Source organism: Amphiura filiformis, chromosome 4 (assembly GCF_039555335.1).
Source record: "Amphiura filiformis chromosome 4, Afil_fr2py, whole genome shotgun sequence".
NCBI lineage: Eukaryota > Metazoa > Echinodermata > Ophiuroidea > Amphilepidida > Amphiuridae > Amphiura > Amphiura filiformis.
The window spans coordinates 81,750,227-81,773,288 of NC_092631.1; the positions used below are offsets into that span (position 1 = coordinate 81,750,227).

Below are 23,062 nucleotides of genomic sequence, written 5' to 3' on the forward strand. Positions count from 1 at the left end.
ATGTTCCAGTGTATTAAGGGATGTGCCTATAGGAATAAAGACCAAACAAACATATTCTTGTTTATGCCGTAATATTGTAGTCTTTCAACCCTTTCACAACTTCAGCTGTGCAACTTACAAAAATTCCCGCTGAAAAGTGGTTCTTTTAATTTTAGAAAATAAATGAAAAATCGCTCTGGACTTTTAGTACTGATTATACTGTAGACGATCACAGACTATTTTGTACTGATCATACTACAGACTATTGTGACGTCATTGCCAGACAGTTTGTCTGTATTATGGCTATTGTTCCTTGTCTGGAAATATGTGACCCCTCGGCACAACTGAGCCCTGAAGTCGCCAATCATCATTTTTGAGATATTCAACCAAAATATTCTGCTTGAAATTAGCTTTAAAATGATGTATATCATGTCTATAGTACTTGACATTTAAGTAGTGAAAAATTAATAAAACAGTCAATAAATCCTTTGTTTCCTATTGTTTATTGTTAAGTTCGATGGAGCATATCTCAATAGTGGCACTGGCGACACCCGGGCTCAGTTGTGCCGAGGGGTCACATATGTTCGGGCTTTATGTTATGTTCAGGGGCCGTGTTTTTAAAACTCCCGCCTCATCACAATAAGGCATAGGACAGTGTACTGATCGCATTGAGTTCAGTCAAGCATATATTCCAGACCAATCCCTTTTCGCCTCATTAAATATGTGTCACATTAGGTCAGGGACGCTATTTATAATGTTTCGAATCCTTTTATTTGAGGTCAATAGATAAAAGAGAGGCATTGAATTGAATCAACACAGGTGTTGCTCTAGATATGATCATCAAATCTCCCATAGCAGATTTCACACAGGAGGCGGCTCTTGCTCATTCATAGCGCTCAAAATTCCATATTGTAATAATATTGGTGATGATGTTACAATCTAACAGCGGATAGGTGTGCGCCGTGTTCGGCTGCAACCGGCCTAGTTGATTCATAGCGCTATATAAATCTAACATGAATTTAATTTTGTATATATATTTTCAGGGCCGGATTTCCCTATTTTGGGGCCCTGGGCCAGGCCAAAATTCGGAGGCCCCCAAACTCACCGTGAGGAAGGCATGTGCACTCAAGTGACCAAGTTTTGGTTTACAAATAAGGGGCCTACAATAAGATGGGTTTTACTAAGACATTTGCGCAAGAAGCGCGAGAAACATTTCGATTTCAGACAATTTTAGCCCAAAATGAAGGTGAATTTTGTTATAATTATAAAAGGCCAGTAGGCGCGAAGCGCGTATAATTTGCAATGTTAGCATATTTTGGTGCAAAATATGGTGTATTCGGGCTAAAAAGAAACATGCACATGCCAAATTGGGGCCCCCAGATTTCGGGGGCCCTGGTCCATCTGACCCAATGGTAAATCCGGCCCTGCATATTTTATAAATATTTTTTGTTAACATAATCTAATGTGGTGCTTAGGACTACTACATGTGGAACCTATGCGAAAGGTCGGGTCTGCAAAATAATGATCAGTGCATGATGGCTGTAGAGATTTAGCTTCATCATGTCCATGTTCAGTGTAATCAAATGAAATACTAGGCCTATATAGCTGGATATCATAAAATCGTGGAAAATGGTATCGCCTATCGCAAACCACCAAATCTGTCGTAGGTTTGAATTGCCAATATAAAAACCGTGAATTTAGTGTCACACATCTACGACTTGGTTTGAAATAAGGCGAGCCTGACGTCATTAACAGTTTTGGGAATATAGCACACCGTTCGGTGTGCAAACTTGTGCAAAAATGTAATAAAATAACTAAAATCGGATTACTGGAATAATACCAAACAGCAACGGACATTGAGTAAGGACTACGTGAGAAGTTTGGGGTAAGTAAAACATTTCCTTGTTATAAAAAACAGCCAAAAAGCTGTCCAAAATTGCTCTTTTTATCACAAGGCGATATATCTCGAAACTAAATTTTGAGAGGGCCTACGCTGATTCTTTTAATTCTAGTTTAAAATCTATCCGTCACCTGCAGTCTGATATGGTATCTATGGTTTCATCCAATTCTTGGGAACTAATGTGGAAGGTATTTTGGTTAAAAAACCCGATACTGTTAAAAATATCGGTATTTATGCAAGCGACATTTCTATCGTGTAAAATGCATTGAAAATTGTGGGCTAAAGCGTGCATAAATAAAAATCGCGAACAGTAAGATCAACAATAACTATCTACATTCCAAGCGGAAACGCTTTTCAAAAACATACAACCTTTTTTCGGGCAATCGCTGAAACCGAAATATGCAATTCTAGGCCATCTGTAAAAAAGTGCGTGAGCGTTTGTGACTATGAACTTGGGTCACCGAAACAAATGTTTATATTGGTGTCAGGCCTTTCAAATTGATACAATAATTAGCCCCCCAATAATGGCTTTCATTTTAACCGTTGTTTGTTAATCTGCGATTTTTACTTTTTTAGAAATCAAAGAATGTATCAAAAAACTTTTTGTAGATCGCTTAAAAATGGCCTTTTCCCTTGTTTGTATGATTATATTAGGCTGGAGGGAAAGCATAATTAATTGATCTCGTACACTGGTATGTGATGTGTTGTTTGTACTATTTACCTTGACTGCTCATATCCATACCATACTTGAGACTTGCTTATCAGGGACAGTCTATGTAGCTTAGTGTTTAGAGCGCTCGCCCAAAAAGCGAGAGGTATGGGGTACAAGTCCCCGCACAGGCAGGTATGTCCTGAGTTTTTACCTTTGTATATCTGCCTATGCATGTTATGTTTCCATTTGTAATTTCATGTTTAATTGTGCTCGCGTGCGATGTATGATTCTTCCTTCCCCTGTATATTGACATATTAAGAATAACGATTAAGCATCATTTATTTGATCTCATTCGCTAGTTGGTAATGTTTGAATGTTTCTATGTTCCAGTGTATGATCGGCGTAAGCCTCTTCCCTTGTTTGTATGATTATATTAGGCTGGCGGGTAAGCATAATTAATTGATCTCGTACACTGGTATGAAATGTGTTGTTTGTACTATTTACCCTGACTACTCATATCCATACCATACTTGAGACTTGTTTATCAGGGACAGTCTATGTAGCTTAGTGTTTAGAGCGCTCGCCCCACAAGCGAGAGGTATGGGGTACAAGTCCCCGCACAGGCAGGTATGTCCTGCCTAGGCATGTCATGTTTCCATTTGTAATGCCATGTTTAATTGTGCTCGTGTGCGATGTGTGATTCTACCTTCCCCTGTATATTGACATATTAAGAATAACGATTAAGCATCATTTATTTGATCTCGTGCGCTAGTTTGTAATGGTTGAATGTTTCTATGTTCCATTGTATGATGCGTAAGCCTCTTCCCTTGTTTGTATAATAGATAATTGTGTATATCTTTAGTTTCAGATGCAATACAGTTAGACCTTGTATTCGTATAGGGAAAATAAACTCTGACTAACCTGTGTTTGCTATCCTGATCCGCACAGCCTTGCACGCCCTGAAGTTTTTCTCTCAAGGTTAGCAATATTTTGATCAGCATGACAAGATTCATCTAAATAAACGATACAAATTTTGTAATCGAGAAGCATAAACTCCTTATCATGTTAACATTTTCAAAATGTTCTTAACTTTGCAGACTTATTTAAGATGGAGAAAAGTGGAGAATGTTGACAATGATTATAAAAAGTCATAATTAGTTATAAATGGTGTTATATAAATAATGACGAACGTTGTAATTATAATGAGGAAATGAGGGCCATGAAGACGACGATGATATGATGATGGTGATGATAAGATGATGGTGATGATATATGATGATGGTGATGATATGGTGATGGTGATGATAATGGTGGGATGACGACTGTTATGACGATAATGAATTGAATTATATATTGTACCTCTCCTTACCAAAAGTAATAAAAAGCTAAACGTATGCAAAAAGATAAACGCTGACGTTTGTTCTGTGCTGAATGCAGCTTGATCAGGCTCACAAGGCGCAGGAGACGTAGTGTCTGGGCTAGCAGTGATGTTATGAGAATATGTAGCGTTTGTCGGTTGACTGCTTTCACTAAAACACAAAAACAAGATGAAAGTGTTATTAAAAATAATAGCACCCCAGCAAATACGCAAATGTTCTTAAAACTTTTATTCAAAACATTTTAATAACATTTATATGTCGGGTTATAACAAGGCCGTGAAAAAAACGTTATTGTAAAACGCTTTGGGCAAACATTTTTGAAAAATATTTTGTCAACTCTTAAATAGCATACTGTTAGAGTGTTTTGCATGAAGTTTTAAAAGATGTTTTTGAATGTTATTAAAACGTTTTACACCCTTTAAATAACCCGACATTTAAACGTCTTCAATATTTTGTGTTTGATGGGACACGGCAACAAACTTATGGAACTCGGATATATTTGGATAGAATATCATAATCAAAATGATTGAATGGAAAAGAAACAAGGACTCAGATTAAAATAATGCCCAGACTAATAATATAATAAATATCTCAAAAAAGTAGCTACCCCCCCCCCCCTTAAATAATGGCCATTATTCAAAAATGGACTATTACAAATCTGTAAAATGCGTTGGAAACAGAATTTATTTCTGCGCATGCGGGTTTATTACTTTTTTGAGATGTATATATATAATGATGATGGCGCAATAACTATTCCCTCAGCGACAGCTGGTGGAGGAGATTGACTAAATTCTGATAGTTTAGTTCATAAACACGAAACTATGACAAATATTTCCAGAAAATGTATTTATGTTAACGGTTAATCGAATGCCAAATTTGGAATATGCAGTCGAAGTAGATTTTGTTTTATGACAGCTCATTTGTTGCAATGGTCCTAACATTCATGTGGCAGCGTACATTGAAATAAAAATTAACCTAAGATTTGAAAGTTGCAGCAAAATCCTATTGTCTTGTTTTAGGAAATCTCTCATTGGATTATTCGTTTTGTTTCATGCATTTGGGGAGGATCCAAACATGTGATATTATAATTTCAATATTTTTATTGACTAATAAGGTCCTAAATGGTTCACAATTGCAAATTGTCCTTTTAGTGGTAAAGTTAGACTCAAAATTTACTTATTGGAAGGTCCTTCACTTCTTGTGACTTTCTTGGTCACAGAAAACATTGAACTTACAATGTTTTAATATGGGATATTAGGCAAATATTATCCACTGACACAATGACTGATGTGAATGACATTATTTTTATTGATTATCACCTGTTTTCACTTCCTCCAAATTCACGAAACAAGAAGAAGAACCAAATGAGCGCCGAAAACGTTTTTCATCCATTGATACTGAATACAAGGCAATAGGACTTTGCTGCAACTTTCAAATCTTGTGTTACTTTACATATACCATGCGACATCAATATTTGGGACCATTGCAACAAATGGGGTGTCATAATCCTTCGGCTGCGGAGCGGGCGACTACAAGTTTCATCCAGCTACATCGGTCTTGAGCCATTGCTGATGGTTGACCTTGACTCGGCATGCTCTCCATATCCCCCAAAAGATATTGGGTATATTTCCAGAACAAGGGTTTCCTATTGCCATGAGTGGAACATATAATGCATACTCTTTTACCTACTCTTCGTCAGGCAAGCGGAGTGTATGCCCTACAAATTTCAGTTGATGAGTCAATGAAAATTTAAATTTAGTTTTTCTTGGGTTTGGGGCAGTCAGGGTCCTCAGGGACTCCGCGCGGTACAGGCGCGAATTTATATTGAGAGGGAAAAAGAGAAAGAGAGGAATAAAAGAGTCAGGCTACACGTACACTATACCGAGTGCCTGTCACACGTCTGTTAGAAGGCGAACGTGTATCCGTGCATTTAGCATGGTTTGACATTTTATTGTATTTATTATTTATTATTATATATTTCCCCCCTATATTTGCACTCTTAGGAAATTATTAAAGTAATATTAACTTAAAGACTCTGGTTTAACCCACCAGAGTCTGGTCCTAAGTCCAGATACCTCAGAGAATTATTGATTGATGCCTACCCAAGACACGGAGATATGCAGTTGAATAAATACTTCCCAAGACACCTTCAAGAGGCATTATCATGATTATAATGGAGTGCTCATCTGTATAAGGGTGAAATAAGTCTCCGAAGGTGACTGCGCTGGTGCTCTACAAATGAATTACTTCTCAAAAACACAATTTTCCTCAAAGGTTTAAAGGCATGGAAATCACTTTTGCTAAATTGCAAATTCTGTTTTCATATTATACACTAATCCGACTAGGCCATTACTGCGGTGTCCGACGTAAAAATGTCGGTGTTCTAAGGTCGGGGTTCCATCAATTACTTGTTAGTGCGCTATACAGAATTGTACACAACAGTGATTTTCAATACACGATCATAAATTGATTGAAGAAATTAAATCACCAGCAAACGCTAAAGCATGAATTCCGCAAAAAGCTCGCGGGCGAAATTAAGGTCTATAAAAATCAAAAATCTTACAGTAAAAGACACAATTTCATGCCTAATTTTAACACCAGGATTTTTGTTTTAAATGTATATCCAAACATTATGTTTTTAACTGACATTACTGAAGGAAAAAAATATTGCTTTATATTTGACCGAGAAAATTAATTTCAAAGCAAAAAGGTGTATTTCTGGATTTCAACATGCATCGATCGACTTTTTGCGCGACTATGCATAAAAAAAGAAGCTATGACCAGCGTTCAGAGTGGGTGGGTGTATACAGTTTATATTTCACAGTAGTCATACATACCTTGACCGTTTCATAGACTGAACACAAACTATGGTCCAAAGTGACACAAGCACGCCAGGAACTCCTAATTAAGATGCAAACACATGTGAACCCATTCAGGAGTTAAATTGCAATTCACGGATTAGAATAGTACATATACAAATGTTCAAACGGATGCAAGCATCTCGATGTGGTAAATATATGGTGTTCTGATTCAGTTAATCGCTGAATAAGCCTTTACTTAACATCCTCAATCCAACGACTCAGTGTTTTTCTTCACTTTTGTTGATATCAAATTGCTAAAAAAGTAGAGGCTTAGTGTGTAAAAAGCCTCGGTCACAGCTATTGTGTATCTACATTGCGCATACTTACCCCACGCAAATAAGGCCAGTTTGGTACAAAGCCAATGTTTACTATCGATTCGAAAATATGGGTAGGTCACACAAACGAACAAGTACATTCCTTCCACAAACATCCAAAAGAAGTTGCTCTCCATAATATACGAAAATGTTGGTATGAACACTGGAACATTTCTCTGAAATGTTGATTAAAATATTAATTTGGCTAAACGAAATGTATCTACAACTCTAAAACAGAAAATGTCACAAATGCTGATGAATATTTACAGTTGAAATTGATATATACACTCGCCTTTTGAGGTGATTATATTGGAATGGGGTGTGTATATTGTGTGGGGGTGCGTGTGCGGGATGGGTGGGTATTGAGGAGGTATGGATGTTTCTAATGTTGCAAATAATCTCCTTCTTCTTCTTCTTCTTCTTCTTGATGTTGATATTATAATTACGGGAGTGCATTTATTGACACCATTAGTATAGATGAGGTGACCTATGATGTCACATGTTTACATTCAGACCGCCCTCTGTTGTTTCTAGCCAGGCAAAATAACACAGGAGTGACTATGGCAGACCACATAAATCTCTTCAAAACTCAACTTTTGAAAACCTTTCAAGTTTTGTGTGATATTATAAATATAGCTTGATGCATTTGTAAACAAGTTTAATAATGTTTTTATTATTATTTGCTTTGAAACCAAAGTTAATGAAACAAAACAACTTCTTCCATGTAAACTATAGTGTTTTTTGCCTGTCAGTTTTGATCTCAGGCCAATAGAGGGCGTATCAAATGTAAACACATGTCACCTCAGCTATAGACATGGTGTATCAATTTAAAATGAGCCATGTGAGGGACTCCGGTAGTAAAATTAAACTTCTTAAAGATTCAACACCCATGGCGTCTTTGAAATGGTGAAAAACAGATAATTGGAATTGTATTAATAGACTAATCTCTGAACCTTCCTAATCGAGAAATACACATTAACAATAAAGAGATGCAATATGGTTTATAGTTGGGGATATGAAAGCCGTAAACTCACTTTCTGGCTGGGTAGGCGATAACATTCCTGATCAGCAGCTTTTGTTATTATTTTGTTTATTTCACAATCACTATTATCACTTGGATCCTGCTGTTGTTTGATAAATGTGTGAACAATATAATCAACCTGATCTCCCCATTTCTACTAAACTGCCGTATATAGTCAGTATACAATGATCTTAACTGATTATATACGGCACTTTAAGATATCTTAAATATCGTCCTCTATTGGACTAGAGCGGTTCCCGCACCATAGCCAAAGATTTCCAAAGCACCAAAGTTTCCAAAGATTATAAGCGATTTTTACCTCGGCTTATTTAATGAAAATAAATGCGTATCACACCACGGCTTAGTCATTAACACAAATTAATGTCTTACATTGTCTCATATAATTATTGTTACAAAAATGACCTTAAAGAAATGATGTTATACAAACCCAGCAACTCTTGTCTATATGCGTTGTCAATGTTATCACAGTGACAACATCACGTAAGAAAAAGGAAATGACTAAATTGAAATGAACCCAGTGTGTTCGGGATTCGTCTCGCTTCATTTTGATAAGAGTCCTGTAAAATGAAATCAAAACATCATTTCATTTTGGTAAACAACTGATAATGCTGCTTGGCTCTAATGCTGATTTCATACTATCAATTCATACTGCTTGCTATACACGGTAACATAAAACGCCCAATAAAGCGCCCAAATGACTTAGCTAATCTGTTTCGCTCATTTAAACGAAAACTAATTGTTGAACCTAAGTGACCTAACACTTTACCGGCAGTACGATGTTTGATCAAAGTTCAAAGGAAGGGCTTGCTGTTACATTTAGACACATGGGAGATAAGTTTAGTTTTGCCCTTACGAAATATCGAATCTAAGTTGCGATTTTCTTTGTTACGCTATTTATGTAAAACCAAAGTGACGTAGCCAGTAGGTATGGGTGGGGGTCGCGTTATGAGCAGGTACACCAATACCTCGATGATTATGCTCATGCAGGGGACATAATGCAAAAATGCACTTTCATTATGCAATAAACGATAACATTGTGTGAAATTCCTATATGTTGAGAGGAATATTTTGACATCAGTGTTCATGATATTTTATCATTTTTGAAAAGTAAAACATAATTTTCTTTTATTATTATATCATTGTAAAAAAAAGTGTATGATGTTTTTTGATTTTTTGGGTCGGTCGTGTCTGGGCAAACTTCACTTCATAACCCTTTAACTAAAGCATCGGTACAGCAATGTGGTAATTGTTTTGTTTTTTATTCCTACTGACGAGAGGAATTATTTGAGATTATCAGAACATCCTGTCAGCATTTTTAAGTTTGTACCCAATTTTGACTTTCAACCCTTCATGGGAGTCACAGGGGCATATAAAAAGTGGTACCAATCAAAGTTTTATTACCCGTGGTGTCATGATGTGAAATCATTACCCCAAATACACAAGTCCATGTACTATTCTAGACATTTTTAATTGCTATTACTTTTCACTTTCATCCTACGAATATAAACTGCGTTGTCGTTCTTGTTACAATAATTATGTTAGCATGATTAAAACACTAGCATTGAACTATTCTCAAAAGGGACACACACATATTTTCATGTAAATGTTTTACTACGATTTTTACTGTTTCTGGTGTATCAAATCTTATTTTGGTTCCGAGGTCACCTACACAAATCTCAAAAAGGGTATTAATGTACATTTGACTTCATTTGTAGGTGTTTTTATATTGTATAATGATCCTGAATTTGAAGGTAGAGCTTATTGAATGACCCCTGAAATAAAATAAAAATTATTGAATGACCCTTGTACATTTTTATATTTTCTTACCTGCAAAAGATGCAATAGATTAACAGCGCTATTAAGCAAACAAACACGGAACAACATGTCTCCGCTAACAGTATGTACGTCAACGCCTGGAAAAGTATTGCAAATCAAAGAAAATAATGTACATGGTACATGATAACATGATATTTATAATAATAAATATAATATGTAATATCATAATGTTAGTGATGAAATTATCTATCAGTGCTATTTACTTTAATTACAAAAATCATATGGACTCACCTTAGACTATGCCATAGTCTGATTTTTGATTAATAAAAATATGATATTATTAATCATTATAAGCGCACTCCGGTTGAACTAATATTTATACTGATGTTTATTAAAATTAAAGTGTTTATAGAGAGTTTATATAATTAGTGACAGTAAAAGTAAATTAAATGTAGGCCTATGTTATTGAATGCAACATATCTTGCATAATTATAATGACTCACTTCATTACTGAACTATTCTGATTTTGGAATCGCGGAATTTATTGATCGCGGAAGCTAAAAAATAGAGGGAGGACGATAACTGAAAAGATCATGATATGTGAAAATCTATCAATTGTACACAAATTAATACAAATAAGATGTCTGTGCTTAAATGTAATAGCCAGAGTATGCACATGGGCAAGTGGACTACGGAGAAGTCTGGACTCACCTTTTCGGTAATTACCATTATGCTTTGAAAAGAAACTAAGACTACGTTATCGGTAATGCACTAAAAGTGTCTGCAAAGGTTGAGGTTGCAGACTTAAAATTCAAGTAAAAAGGCCATTTTATTCCACTCAGTACAATAATTCTCATTTATTTTGCTCTCACTGATTATTCGCTACTTGCACGTTTCCGCCATTATGCACTATATGCGGGAGAGCCTCGAACTGGCAGCATACATGAAAGGAAGAATTATGTAACCTTACACAGAACGTTATGACTAGTTCAATTCCCATTCATGTATGCTGCCAGTTCGAGGCTCTCCCGCACATAGTGCATAATGGCGGAACCGTGCAAGTAGCGAATAGCACCATTTCTTCATATTAAATTATGTTTGATAGCTTCAAATATCGAGGGCATTTTAAGGATGTAAACAAAGCTGCAAGCTTCCGACGCTTTTATCAATCGACGCCATCGTTACATCATTTTTTATTGCAAATCGGTTTTACTGATCAGGATGCTATCAGCCTTTTTATCAGTGTACTTCAGTCATATTTATAAATGCGCTTTTATATACAGGGTGTCTCAATAAATAGGCCCTATGGAAAGTGGCGCATAACGTAAAATATCGGCACTAAAATAAAAATGTTCTTAAAGATTCAAAAACCATTAGGTGTCTGCTAAAGAATGGTGCAAAAATGATCCAAATCCGTTCACCCGTCACTGAGATAATTACATTTGTACAAATAGACACATTTTTGGACCATTCCAATGGGGTATTACACATTAACAATAATGTGTAGTTTATTATTTTAAAGGGAACACCAAGTGTTGCTGAGTAGGAGTTCAAAATCAATCGATCAATCTCCCAAAGAATGATTTTCACACATTTCTCTTTGGGTTAAGGGCTCGGATAGCAACGTTTGAACAGTATTTTTTGTGGGAACTTCCTTTTTCTTTATTCACGATATAACACACATTACATGACAAATTATTAAAATTTGAAATTTTTTGTATTAATTTTTTTGATATTTAACCATTCAAGAAGTAAACTTCATAAATCGAATGATATGTACTTAAATGTATTCTTATTATTATACATACATTAGTCAACCAACAGTAGGGCTGAACTTTATATTGAAGTGGCTGAAATATTTGATTCAAAAGAAATTGGTTCCCTCAAAATGAAATGTCTAGGGGTGATAGTATTGATGGTGAAATAAACAAATCTTGAGAAACAACATTAATATCAGAAAAGAGGCATATAGTTAAGTTAGTTGCTGATTAGGCACGTTATCTCCTACCCTAGTAACACTGGGAGTTAAGGTTTGATACTATTTCATAGTATTTGGTAGTTCACATCATATTGCAAATGGTAGTGAGCTTTGGCAAAAATTGCATTGATATTTAGAGATATACTTTTGTAGGTCCTGTGGTTTACGAGTTATGTTGTAAAGAGGGATGAAACAGCATCACCTGTGTGCAAGTTTTCAAAGTATGAAGTTTTGCAAAACAACAAGGTGTTATTTTTCAATAATATTTTGATTTAGATAATGAAAATCGATCTTTTTGTCTGCTTCGACCAACAATACTTAGTCAACCATTAACCTCATTAATTTCTTCCATTCTAAACTACAATGCAGCACATTATTGCTAATCATTATTGTCCCATTGGAAAGGTCCAAAAATGAGTCTATTTGTAGTTTTCCAATTATCTCAGTGACGAGTGAACGGATTTTGATGGTTTATGCACCAATCTATAGAAGACACTTCATGTATTTTGAATATGCAAGAAAGCTTTAATTTTACTGCTGATATTTTAAGTTATGTCCCCTGATTCACAGGGCCTATTTTTTATTGAGACACCCTGTATACGCACGTGAACCATGGGCATGACATACCAAGACCAGCAAGCGTGACTAAATCCTCATGCATTGACCACTATACAGAAAAGGATAGGAACTCTGGAGATAATATCATCAAATTTAAGTATTGATTGAATGGCAAAATTATTACACATGGGGGATTCTAGACTTCTCCGTAGTCCACTTGCCTATTTTGCATATACTCTGGCTATTACATTTAAGCATAAAACGCTGATTTGTATTGATTGTGTGCAATTGATAGATTTTCACACCTGATATTTTCAGTCACCGTACTCCCTCTGTTTGTTAGCGTCCCAAAGTTCTGCTTAAATCCAATGTACATAGTCGGATTTTTTACTCGGGCTTTCGCGATCAATAGACTGTAAGATTCAAAAATCAGAATTGTTCAGTATTGAAGTGAGCCATTATATTTATGCAAGATATGTTGCATTCAACAACTTTTATTGTCACTAATTATATAAACTATCGAACACTTTAATTTTAATAAACATCAGTATAATTTTGAGTTCAATGACGGAATGCGTTCATCATGATTAATAATAACATATTTTTATTTATCAAAATTCGACTATGGCATAGTCTACGGGGGATTCCGACTTTGTAATAATGTTATCAAAAACAACGTTTTAAAAGTATTTGAAGCGGAAAAATATTAATGACGGAAACGTTAACTATAATCACAAAGTTGAACAAAATACATAATTTTGTATAGGAAGACTACTCGCTGTGTAGAAGGTCACTTTGGGACTTACTATCTACAAGCTATTATGGCAGCGCGGAGGTGGTCACGAGCGTATTTATAAAAGCGCATTTATAAATATAACCGAAGTACACTGTTTATAACCAGACAATTCCAATGTTATTGAAACTAGGTCCCAACGGTGGCTAAATTGTCTGATATACTTTTTAGCGGATTACATTTTTACGTAGTGATATGGTGTAATGCGCTCTGGAACTGTTTGAGCATGCACAATTTCTTGTGTACTGCACCGATGACGTACACTCGAGTTTCTGTAATAACCGATATGATGTATACCCAGCAAACACAAAAACCTTTTAAAAACGTTTTTAATAAGTTATATTTTGGCTTTTGGTTTACATAAAACGTTTTAATAACATTAAAATGTCGGGTTATATAAAGGTCATGAAAACGTTTTAAAACGTTTTGTATGAAAACACACTACAACTATTTTTTTTAATGTTTTCAAAATTGTTATTGTAAACTATTTTTGCAAACATTTTTTGCCAAATATTTTGTCAACACTGCTAACATTATGTTAAAATATTTGCACTCAGCAAACACAGAAATGTTCTTAAAATGTTTTTTTTTTTAAAACGTTTTTATAACATTTAAATGTCGGGTTATATAAAGGTCATGAAAACGTTTTTTAAAACGTTATTGCAAATATTTTGAGCAAATATTTTTCGCAAAATATTTTTTCAACCCCAAAATAACATTATGTTTTAAATGTTTTGTATCAAGTTTTCAAAAATGTTTTTGGAATGTTATTAAAACGTTTTATACCCTTTATATAACCAGACATTTAAACGTTTTCTCTAAAACATTTTTTGTTTGCTGAGCAGTAGAGTATCAAAAATGATTTTTAATGTTATGAAAACGTTTTATACCCTTAATATACCCTTTATATAACCCGACTTTTAAACGTTTTCTGACAACCTTTTGCGAATGATGTCGAAAACGTTTTGTGTTTGCTGGGTATCAACTTAGCAGTACTTACATCTTGTACAGGAGTTTCACAGACTTTCAGTGGGATATATGAGCCATTTGTACATAAGTATTGACCTGAAAGAAAACAAATCCTATAATTAATTATCTCAGATGTATTCTGTTGTACAGAGTGTCTGTGAAAGAACTGTATCTTTGGATGGATATAAATGGATTGGGGGGTATTTTAACGTATAAACAAAACATAACTAACTAACCGATGTGGTTGAGGGATATAAACATCTCAAAAGAAGTAACTAACCCCCTAAATAATGGCTATTACTTAAAAACGGGGTATTGTATTACAAATCTGTAAAATGTTTAGAAGCAGAATTTATGCACATTTTGACACCTCATTTGATACGATAACCAAGAAAACAATAAAACATCGGTCAATTTAATGTAGTGAGGTCCAGATTTAAAAGTTGCACTTAATACAAAAACACTCAGATACTGCAACTTACTGCAACTTTCAAATCTTGGGTTACATTGATTTAAATGTACGCTGTGACGTCAATATTTAGACAATTGCTACAAATTCGCAGTAATAAATTCAGCTTCAAAACCATTTTACAGATTTGTTATGCAATCGCCCGTTTTTGAATAATGGCCATTATACAATGTATATGGCGGTTAGTTACCTTTTTCATATGTTTATCAGCTATCACATACTTTTTGTATTTTGACAATAAACATATCAAAAATGGTAATCAAGCTAAATGAGTCGGATGTCAGGAATATGGAGTTCGAGATATAACCAATAATAGTATTCAACATCCTTTATATTTTATTGTTCTGAGTAAACTTAAATAGCCATATATCTGGAACCATAAGTCTAATTATGATGGGGTTTTCAGCAAAATGCAGCTCTGAAAATGGCTCATCTAATGAAACTATCTCAATTTCAATCCGTTCCACGGAGTTAAAATATCAATGCATGACAAAAGTCGCCTCGTGCGCTGATGATGCGCTGTGATTAGCACTTCGAATACAGATCATCGATTGATATTTGAATCCGTGGAAATGCTTGAAAATGAGGGAGTTTTGTGAAATGAACGGTTTGGTCAGTTGTCAAAATATGTAACAGCTGATTTGTTCCTCAACACCACTTGTTCATTAGTTATGTTTAGTTGTGGCGTTAAAATTGCCAAACGATTAAGTTTCTGACAGAACAGTTTGTTCTGGGACAAAAAGACACAAAAGTAAAGATCCCTTTGAAAAACTCTAAGGTTCAAACTGCCAAACAAAAACAAGCACAATTAATTTGCCGATATTTCATTTGAGCCACTTGCCTACCTCCTCCTAAACATGTACAATCTGTACATTGGAACTATTGCTTTTTGCTTCTGTAGTACCTTGTCTTCCATTCACGCAGGGTACATTGGCTTGATTATAATTTTCAAGTGCAGCACTAGAAGATGAAATCGTAAAATCATAGCATCGTAATGGGAATATGTTTCTTATTTTTAGCAAAAACCTTTTTTGAAGTTAAATGATATTTTTGCCATGATAATTAATCTGCATTATGTAGCAAGACATTTCCGATGGTATACAAATCTTAAGCATTTTTTTGCGGAGAAAATGGGGAAGGGGGTTAGAATGTGGGTCACGAAATAGCTGGATATAATATAGGGAATTCAATTACAAACAGAAAAGGAAATATTGAAAAAATACGAACCTGGTTCAGAGAATTCTGCACATTTATAAAATTGTATTTCGCCATCTGGTGTTATTACAGGGTTATTTGGATCGACCCATTGACATCCACCAACTTCTAGGATTAGAAAAGGAAGAAAAGAAAGAAAGAAAGTAATTAACGACAGAAAAGAACGATAAAACATTATTGAAGAAATGCAAACGAAAAATGTAATATAATGCACCAAAGAACAACCAGGAATTGATTTAAAGTCACGCATCAACAATCAACGATCAACAATAATAACATGAGGTTAAATGTTAAAATTATTCAACCATTTCAAATTTCTATGAGAAAGCTGTGTGAGCAAAAATTGCATAAACATCGAAATGATAGTAAAACAATAATTAATATTATTAAAATGTTTGATCTTAAATAAACAAATCACCCCTGGTGCATTTTGCGTAACATCATTATACATACATTTCTCATCCCGTTAGTATATTTTTCGCATGTACTGTTGCTGTTGCTTGCTGTTTTTTTTGTTTTCTTTTGTTTTCTTTTGTTTTGTCTTTTTTTTGCGACAAGCTTGATCACACTTACGCAAATTGACCACGTTCATCCTTTTGATTTTCAACTTTTAAAAATGCACCAAATTTCATATACCGGTATCAATCTTTGTCAATTTAGAGTGTTTTATAGCACATTTGCACACGACCTTATCAATCAACTGGTCATAACAAGATCAGGTTTTCGTCTTGAATTAAACATACGGTAGTTCAAATGTTTATTTTAATTTTCACACATTTGTTTCAAAGATGTTTATTGTTTATTAAGTTCCAATAACAAACTGAGGAAACGTATAGACGAAGGTGGTTGGTTTTTTGAATTGTCGAAACGAATTGTGTGCAGATTAAAGTGGGGTTCATGACATATTCAGTAAGTTGGCTATGATAGAGAACAGGGACCTGTCGTATTAAGGATAAAATCGTTTAGGCCTCTTTGGAAAAAAAAAAAAAAATATATAACTTTAATACGAAAGGTCAAAATATTCAAATAGTGGTCGACTTTTTCTCCTAGCTACATACAAATATCATAAAAGTTTAGTTTGAGGACTGTTTTAATATTAAACAATTTAAAAGTTTATAACATTTGTGACATTTAGAAATGTCAAAAATGTAAAAACATTAATTTTGAATAATTTGCCATAAAATTTGTACTATCAATTTCAATTCAAATGCAAGCAGTAGTTAAAATCCACATTAATATATGAAATCAGGAGGACATTCATCATATTCAAAATGCAATTTTTTGTGTATGATGTGCTCTCGGGTCCCACATAAATATTATGCAAACGTTTTTATCTGATCCCTTGATGGCTTATAAAAAAATAAAGCGATTCACTTCACGCTTTTTGACTGTTGAACATGGTTACCCATTACTAATGACACCTACTGAAATGATTATGCGGTGACGGTGATTTATAGAAGGGACCATCACGCGCACTAACATACATTATCCTGTTATATATTCATCATCATAAGTCATTCAGGGCTTTGACTTAAGTTAATTGGGAAAGTATCGGAAGTGCACTCAATCAGAAACTTTGATACTCAGGAATTGAAGAGCTTTGTTGCAAAACCCCTTACGTTATTACTAGAGTTCTCATAACAAATCCAGGTACTCACAATTAGTAGTGACGTTTCGCAACCTTACTGGCTGGTTGCTTCTTCTTGACTGAGCTGTATCCAATGCTAGCACTTGCTGTCTTAGCTGTAGTGTTGCCAGTTGATTTTTCTTGGATAAGCTGATTGTAAGCATGACTAAGAAAATAAGCTGCGCCCCCCTCATTGTTCATAGCTTGCTCGTTGCGCCTCCTGATCCAGATTGACTCTCTTATCCATCTTGGGAACTTATCACTTTCTCGATGAAGAATTTTGGCCCCCTCCCAGTCTATGATGTGGTTGTGCTCTGCGACGTGATCTGAAATGGCAGACTTGTGTTGTTCTGAAACCGATGATAACCGAGCGGCTCTGGTACATGTCCTTTGGCTGATTTTATCTGATTCTTTCTGATGTTCTTTCATTCTTGTTCCAAACTGTCTTCCTGTTTCCCCAACATAAGTGTGGGTGCAGTTGCGACAAGAAATTTCATACACACACCCTGATGTTTCACTTATGTCCCTTTTATCTTTAGGGTGAACTAACATGTTCCTCAGTGTGGTGTGTGGCTTCACTGCTGCAGAGACACTGTGTTTCTTCAGAATCCGCTGAACTTTCTCTGAGACACCCTGCACATATGGTATAACTACAATACCCCGAGATTTTGTATCGTCCGAGTTCTTCTTAGGTTTGGACTTAACGGGGGTGGGGGGGGCAGCTTATTTTCTCAGTCATGCTTACAATCAGCTTATCCAAGAAAAATCAACTGGCAACACTACAGCTAAGACAGCAAGTGCTATCATTGGATACAGCTCAGTCAAGAAGAAGCAACCAGCCAGTAAGGTTGCGAAACGTCACTACTAATTGTGAGTACCTGGATTTGTTATGAGAACTCTAGTAATAATTTATATAGCCAATCCTGATGAATCTCTTCAATGAAAAAACCCCTTACGTTTTGACTTTTTGAGAAAAACAGCTTTTTTTATTGTGCAAGTATTACTTGCTCGATTTGATTCAATTTGGGTTTGGATAAAGTGTTGATGAATAGAAACAAAAAGAATAGGTTTGGTACAATTTTCAAGCCTTATTTTATTATTTCTTTTATATCGCGCCTTTTGTGGATGTAAGGGCTTTTGCAACAAAATAACTACCCCTTTTATAGAAACCCCCTTTGCAATCACGTTTGAGCCTATTTGTTTGCACTAGTTTATGTAACTTGACTAATTCTTTCAAAATTGAATCCGGCAAAATACCACTTTTGAGAATTTCGAAGCTAAACATTTGTAAATTACAATAACTTCTTTCAAACATGGTGACACCAAAACAGTTCCTTTTGGTTTTGATAGTTAAAAACATTCAAGGCTACTATTATACATCGACAAATTGAAATTCCTTAAGATTTTTCAATCGGGAAATATACGATATCGCCGGAAGGGAAGGTGGTATGAAGATCAAACAACCACCAAAATGTGTATTTTACCCACACTATAATATCATGCCAAAACTTAATTTCGGCAAGAAGTGGATGTAAGGGTTTTGGCATCAGACCTCTTCAACTAACGACGCGGTAGGGGACGAGTCGATGTTTAATGATATCGTTAAGCGATCGGCATACTGGATGACGTTTACCACCGGTTTTTGTTTTAGCAACGCAAACATATGGCGGATTTTGTTGGCTTGCTCTAAACAAAGTGAGGCAGGGTATCCAGCTGTCATGAATAATTCACACCAACTCTTACTCAGTTACTGTGATTGCGGTCACCACATAAATGTATCGTAAGTTTAGCGAATCGAACGTGTTGAAGTGGGAAAGACCGCTCTCTAGCACGGTCACGACCGGCGGAAGTGGGTCAACTACCATAATCCCATCAAGCAGCGATGATTTGTTACTGTGATTGCAGTCACCACATAAATGTATCGTAAGTTTAGCAAATCGAACGTGTTGAAGTGGGTAAGACCGCCCTCTAGCACGGTCACGACCGACGGAAGTGGGTCAACTACTATGATCCCGTCAAGCAGCGATGATTTGTTTTTTAATTGTTACGCTATTGATCGAGTGGACATATGAGTTGCACGCTTACACGAGTTTGAAGGACATGCATTAATCTACACCGTGTATCCACTCGTGAATGCCGTGAAGTATGTATCTTTTCACGCGGTATTACTATGCACTTACCGGTAGCAGACGTAGTTATGTTAACAGTTGCAATGTCCGTATACACAGTAGTAGCTGAGAAATCCGTCCACGTAGCGATTGCGTGTGTGTTAGCCATGATAAGTGTTTTGTGTCCCCACTATATACACTTACTGCTTAACCTAAGTGAACCATAAGGAATGCCGTCTGTAGAAATATAAAGTAAAACACAACATTTTTTAAATTATATCCTTTAAAATGCCTCATATTCTCTTTAATCAGTGCAGCACCAAGGCTTCTATTATGTGTCAATGCTGTACACAGGGTGGGTTCAAATCATTTGTAATGTATTATAATGGCTAATCCAGACATCTTAGTATGCTTCTTAATAATACTTAGACTTTGTTATAGAATAGCTATCAATACAACAGCCATCAATACAAATCCAAAATGTGGTCAATTATAATTATCTATGCTCTCTTAACCGTATAGTTACCTGATCGTTTGATTTGGGCCCACAGAAACGTTCTCATGCAGATAGCAGAGTTTTTACCTCGATCATAATTATTGTCCCCCAATCAAAACTGGTCTTTTTGTTGAAGTACGTGTATAATAGGGTGGGGCGAAAAACACTTTTTTTTTCTCAGATCGACTTCGAACTCTCGGAGAATTTTACTAGGGTACATTTGTTTTTACAATTTGGGTAGTTTGTTTAGACCCTCCAGAACATCACCAAATAGCAAGCAGTCTCCAATTGGTTGCCATTATTTTTGCTAAAGACATACATTTAGTTAATATTGATATTTGAGTTGCTAAATTAAAGGGTAGGGGTAGCATTATGAAGCATTTCCCCAGTTCTACTGAGTCAAATTTCACAATCTTGGTCTTGTTGGGTAGATATGAACTTCAAAAGTACAAACAATACATGAGATATGATTTTAGAGCAGCTCTGACTTGACCAGGGGTTAAAGGGTCATGTCTCATGTGACGCCTGATTTGTAGTAATTTTCAAGGCTGTGTGACATTTGACATCTGGTCAAAACATGGATAACCGAAAATCATATATCATTTATTTTTGGCAATGCTGCAGTTCATATCTATGCATACTGAGTAGAACTGGGGAAATGCTCCATAATTCTACCCCTATCCCTTAATATAGCAATTTAAATATCATTAATATTTAACTTACGTACGTGCCTTTAGCAAAAATAATGGTAACCAATTGGAGACTGCTTGCTATTTGGTGATGTACTAGAGGGCCCAAAATAAACTACCCAAGTGTTTAATATAGGCTAGAATGGCATCTGAATGCCTACTTTTCCCAGATTGTTTCTACTGATTTCTCTATATAGAGTTATACAGTAGGAAATAACAAAAAAATAGGGATTTTATGCAAATCTACTGCCTGGGTGAAACATGCTTCGATCTTACTGATATTTCAGCACAATACTAGTATGTACCCCAGTAAAATTCTCCGAGAGTTCCAAGTCGATCCGAGATCAAAGGTGTTTTTCGCCCCACCTAGTGTATAATATGTATGTAATGCGTACCACCGACATTGCTTTTGGTCCCCAAGCATCAAAATACACGTGATGGTATCGGATATGCAACAATACCCATAATGGCATTTCAAAGTTCTACAGATTGAATCGGTGGTACTTTCCTTTAAGGGAGGTGTAATGAGCGTGAACCTGGTTTGGATGCAGAGGGAGTGTGCCTGTAACAGACACAGCCACCAGAAAAGGACCAGCTCAGATCGCGCGCCAAATAAGTTTGCAGTCCAGAAATTTCATTTTTTCTCAGCCTTGCAAAAAATAGGCAGAGGTGGGAATCGAACCCGGGACCTCGGTGTTGTAAAACCTACTTCGTTACCACTGAGCCAACTGACAATCAGCTATGAGAAGTTTGATAGTAATCCTTGATATTGCTGAATAGAATAAATCAATACTGATAGGTCTATTTATCTAATGTACGATGTTATTCAAATTGGCCTATAAACTAGGAATATAATGTGAAATGACTATCAATCGATCAATCAATCAAGTTGTCAAGTTATCAACAATCAATAATAAACCGACGTAGGCCTATCATGGAATATTACTAACTAGGCCTACTAACTAATATACCAAATAAATAAAATAAATAAATAAGTCAGTAAATAAATAAATAGGCATAGGCCTAAATAAATAAATAAATACATAATGCAGAATGCAGTTAGTATTTTAGTTGCAAAATTCCAAACATTCTATTCACACATTCTATTATAATTTTCTGCTATACACGCAAAGGACCTGTGCCTTTAATATGTCCGCGCCTAATCAATAATGAGTCTTTCACCATGCTCACACACCATGTTAAACTATTGTATCCCTGCAAGTATTATACTGACCAAGTCCTAACACCTCAATGAAATGGATGCTATAACGTACCCAATCAAGCGAACATATCAAGGTCATATCAGGGCGTTATACAAAGAATGGTCAAAGGTCAACGTTTCCAAAGAAGTATAGTAATAGATGTAGACACAAGCTTTCGTGCGGGAAACATAAACACATAGTCGTCAGTCGTGTGGTTTTTATGAGATTTGATACGGCGCTGAAGTCTATTGGCTGTCCCAAAATCAGTACCAGACCCGGTTTCCAGACGGCAATGTGTGTGTTGTTACAAGGAATGCAAACTCATTTTATCAATGAGTGAACCACATAGAGGAATACGACATCTATCGTGAGCCAATCTGCATTCTGTTGCCTGCAAAAGCCGACGATCAGGTAAAAATTCTAAAAGCAGCGTGACTAGATATTTGCGTTAATTTCATGATACGTGTAAAACGCATTGAAAACGCCAAATTGCAGTCATAAAATATATAATATTAGTAAATCACCCAATCGAATGTTAACGTAGGTATGTGGAAAAGAACTGCAATAACAATAACAAACTATGTGCCCAAAGAGTTGTCTTTGGCATGTCGCTTTTTTGAAATATGACCAAAAATATCAAATTTTGGAAAAACGCCCCAAAATTTAAAGCAAACACGAACCTTCCAAAATAAATATATATTAGCACTCGGCGGCCCAGTCACTACCTGCCGCTGTGATTTGGGGTAACTCATTGCTTCCCCTCTCCAGATACCGGAACTTCAAGGTCGCTCATACCCCAGCCCTTAAGAAGTAAGTACATACTGAAAATTGATGATACCAGTTGATTTGGTTTGGTTTGATACGTTATCTTTTGTTTGAGTTGCAAAAGAGTGTAGATACTGAATTAAATGAATGATGACAAGAATGGAATAAAGCAAATTGTTTGAATTTTAGACTATTCATATCCGAAATGCAGATAAACTTTTGTAATAACCTTGTTAATTTTCGCCCAAAACATGATGTGTAGGCCTAACACAGGGTAATATTGTATTCTA

The 23,062-nt window shown here is 35.6% G+C and overlaps 1 protein-coding gene across 5 annotated transcripts in view; it reads right to left on the bottom strand.

Annotated features, from left to right (window-relative positions):
• Positions 1 to 23,062, bottom strand: part of LOC140151508 (diuretic hormone receptor-like) — a 470,017-nt gene that overhangs the window by 5,821 nt on the left and 441,134 nt on the right. For 4 of the 5 annotated variants that reach the window (XM_072173868.1, XM_072173872.1, XM_072173867.1 and 1 more), the window contains 9 exons: positions 19,693 to 19,857; positions 15,898 to 15,993; positions 14,233 to 14,297; positions 9,955 to 10,040; positions 8,555 to 8,684; positions 7,099 to 7,261; positions 6,748 to 6,811; positions 3,901 to 4,060; positions 3,453 to 3,544 (listed from right to left, as the gene is read on the bottom strand). In XM_072173868.1, coding sequence (XP_072029969.1) covers positions 3,453 to 3,544; positions 3,901 to 4,060; positions 6,748 to 6,811; positions 7,099 to 7,261; positions 8,555 to 8,684; positions 9,955 to 10,040; positions 14,233 to 14,297; positions 15,898 to 15,993; positions 19,693 to 19,789 — 953 coding nt within the window. In that variant the 5' untranslated portion in view covers positions 19,790 to 19,857. The remainder of the gene's footprint in view (positions 1 to 3,452; positions 3,545 to 3,900; positions 4,061 to 6,747; positions 6,812 to 7,098; positions 7,262 to 8,554; positions 8,685 to 9,954; positions 10,041 to 14,232; positions 14,298 to 15,897; positions 15,994 to 19,692; positions 19,858 to 23,062) is intronic. The other variant, XM_072173871.1, reaches the window with a different exon arrangement.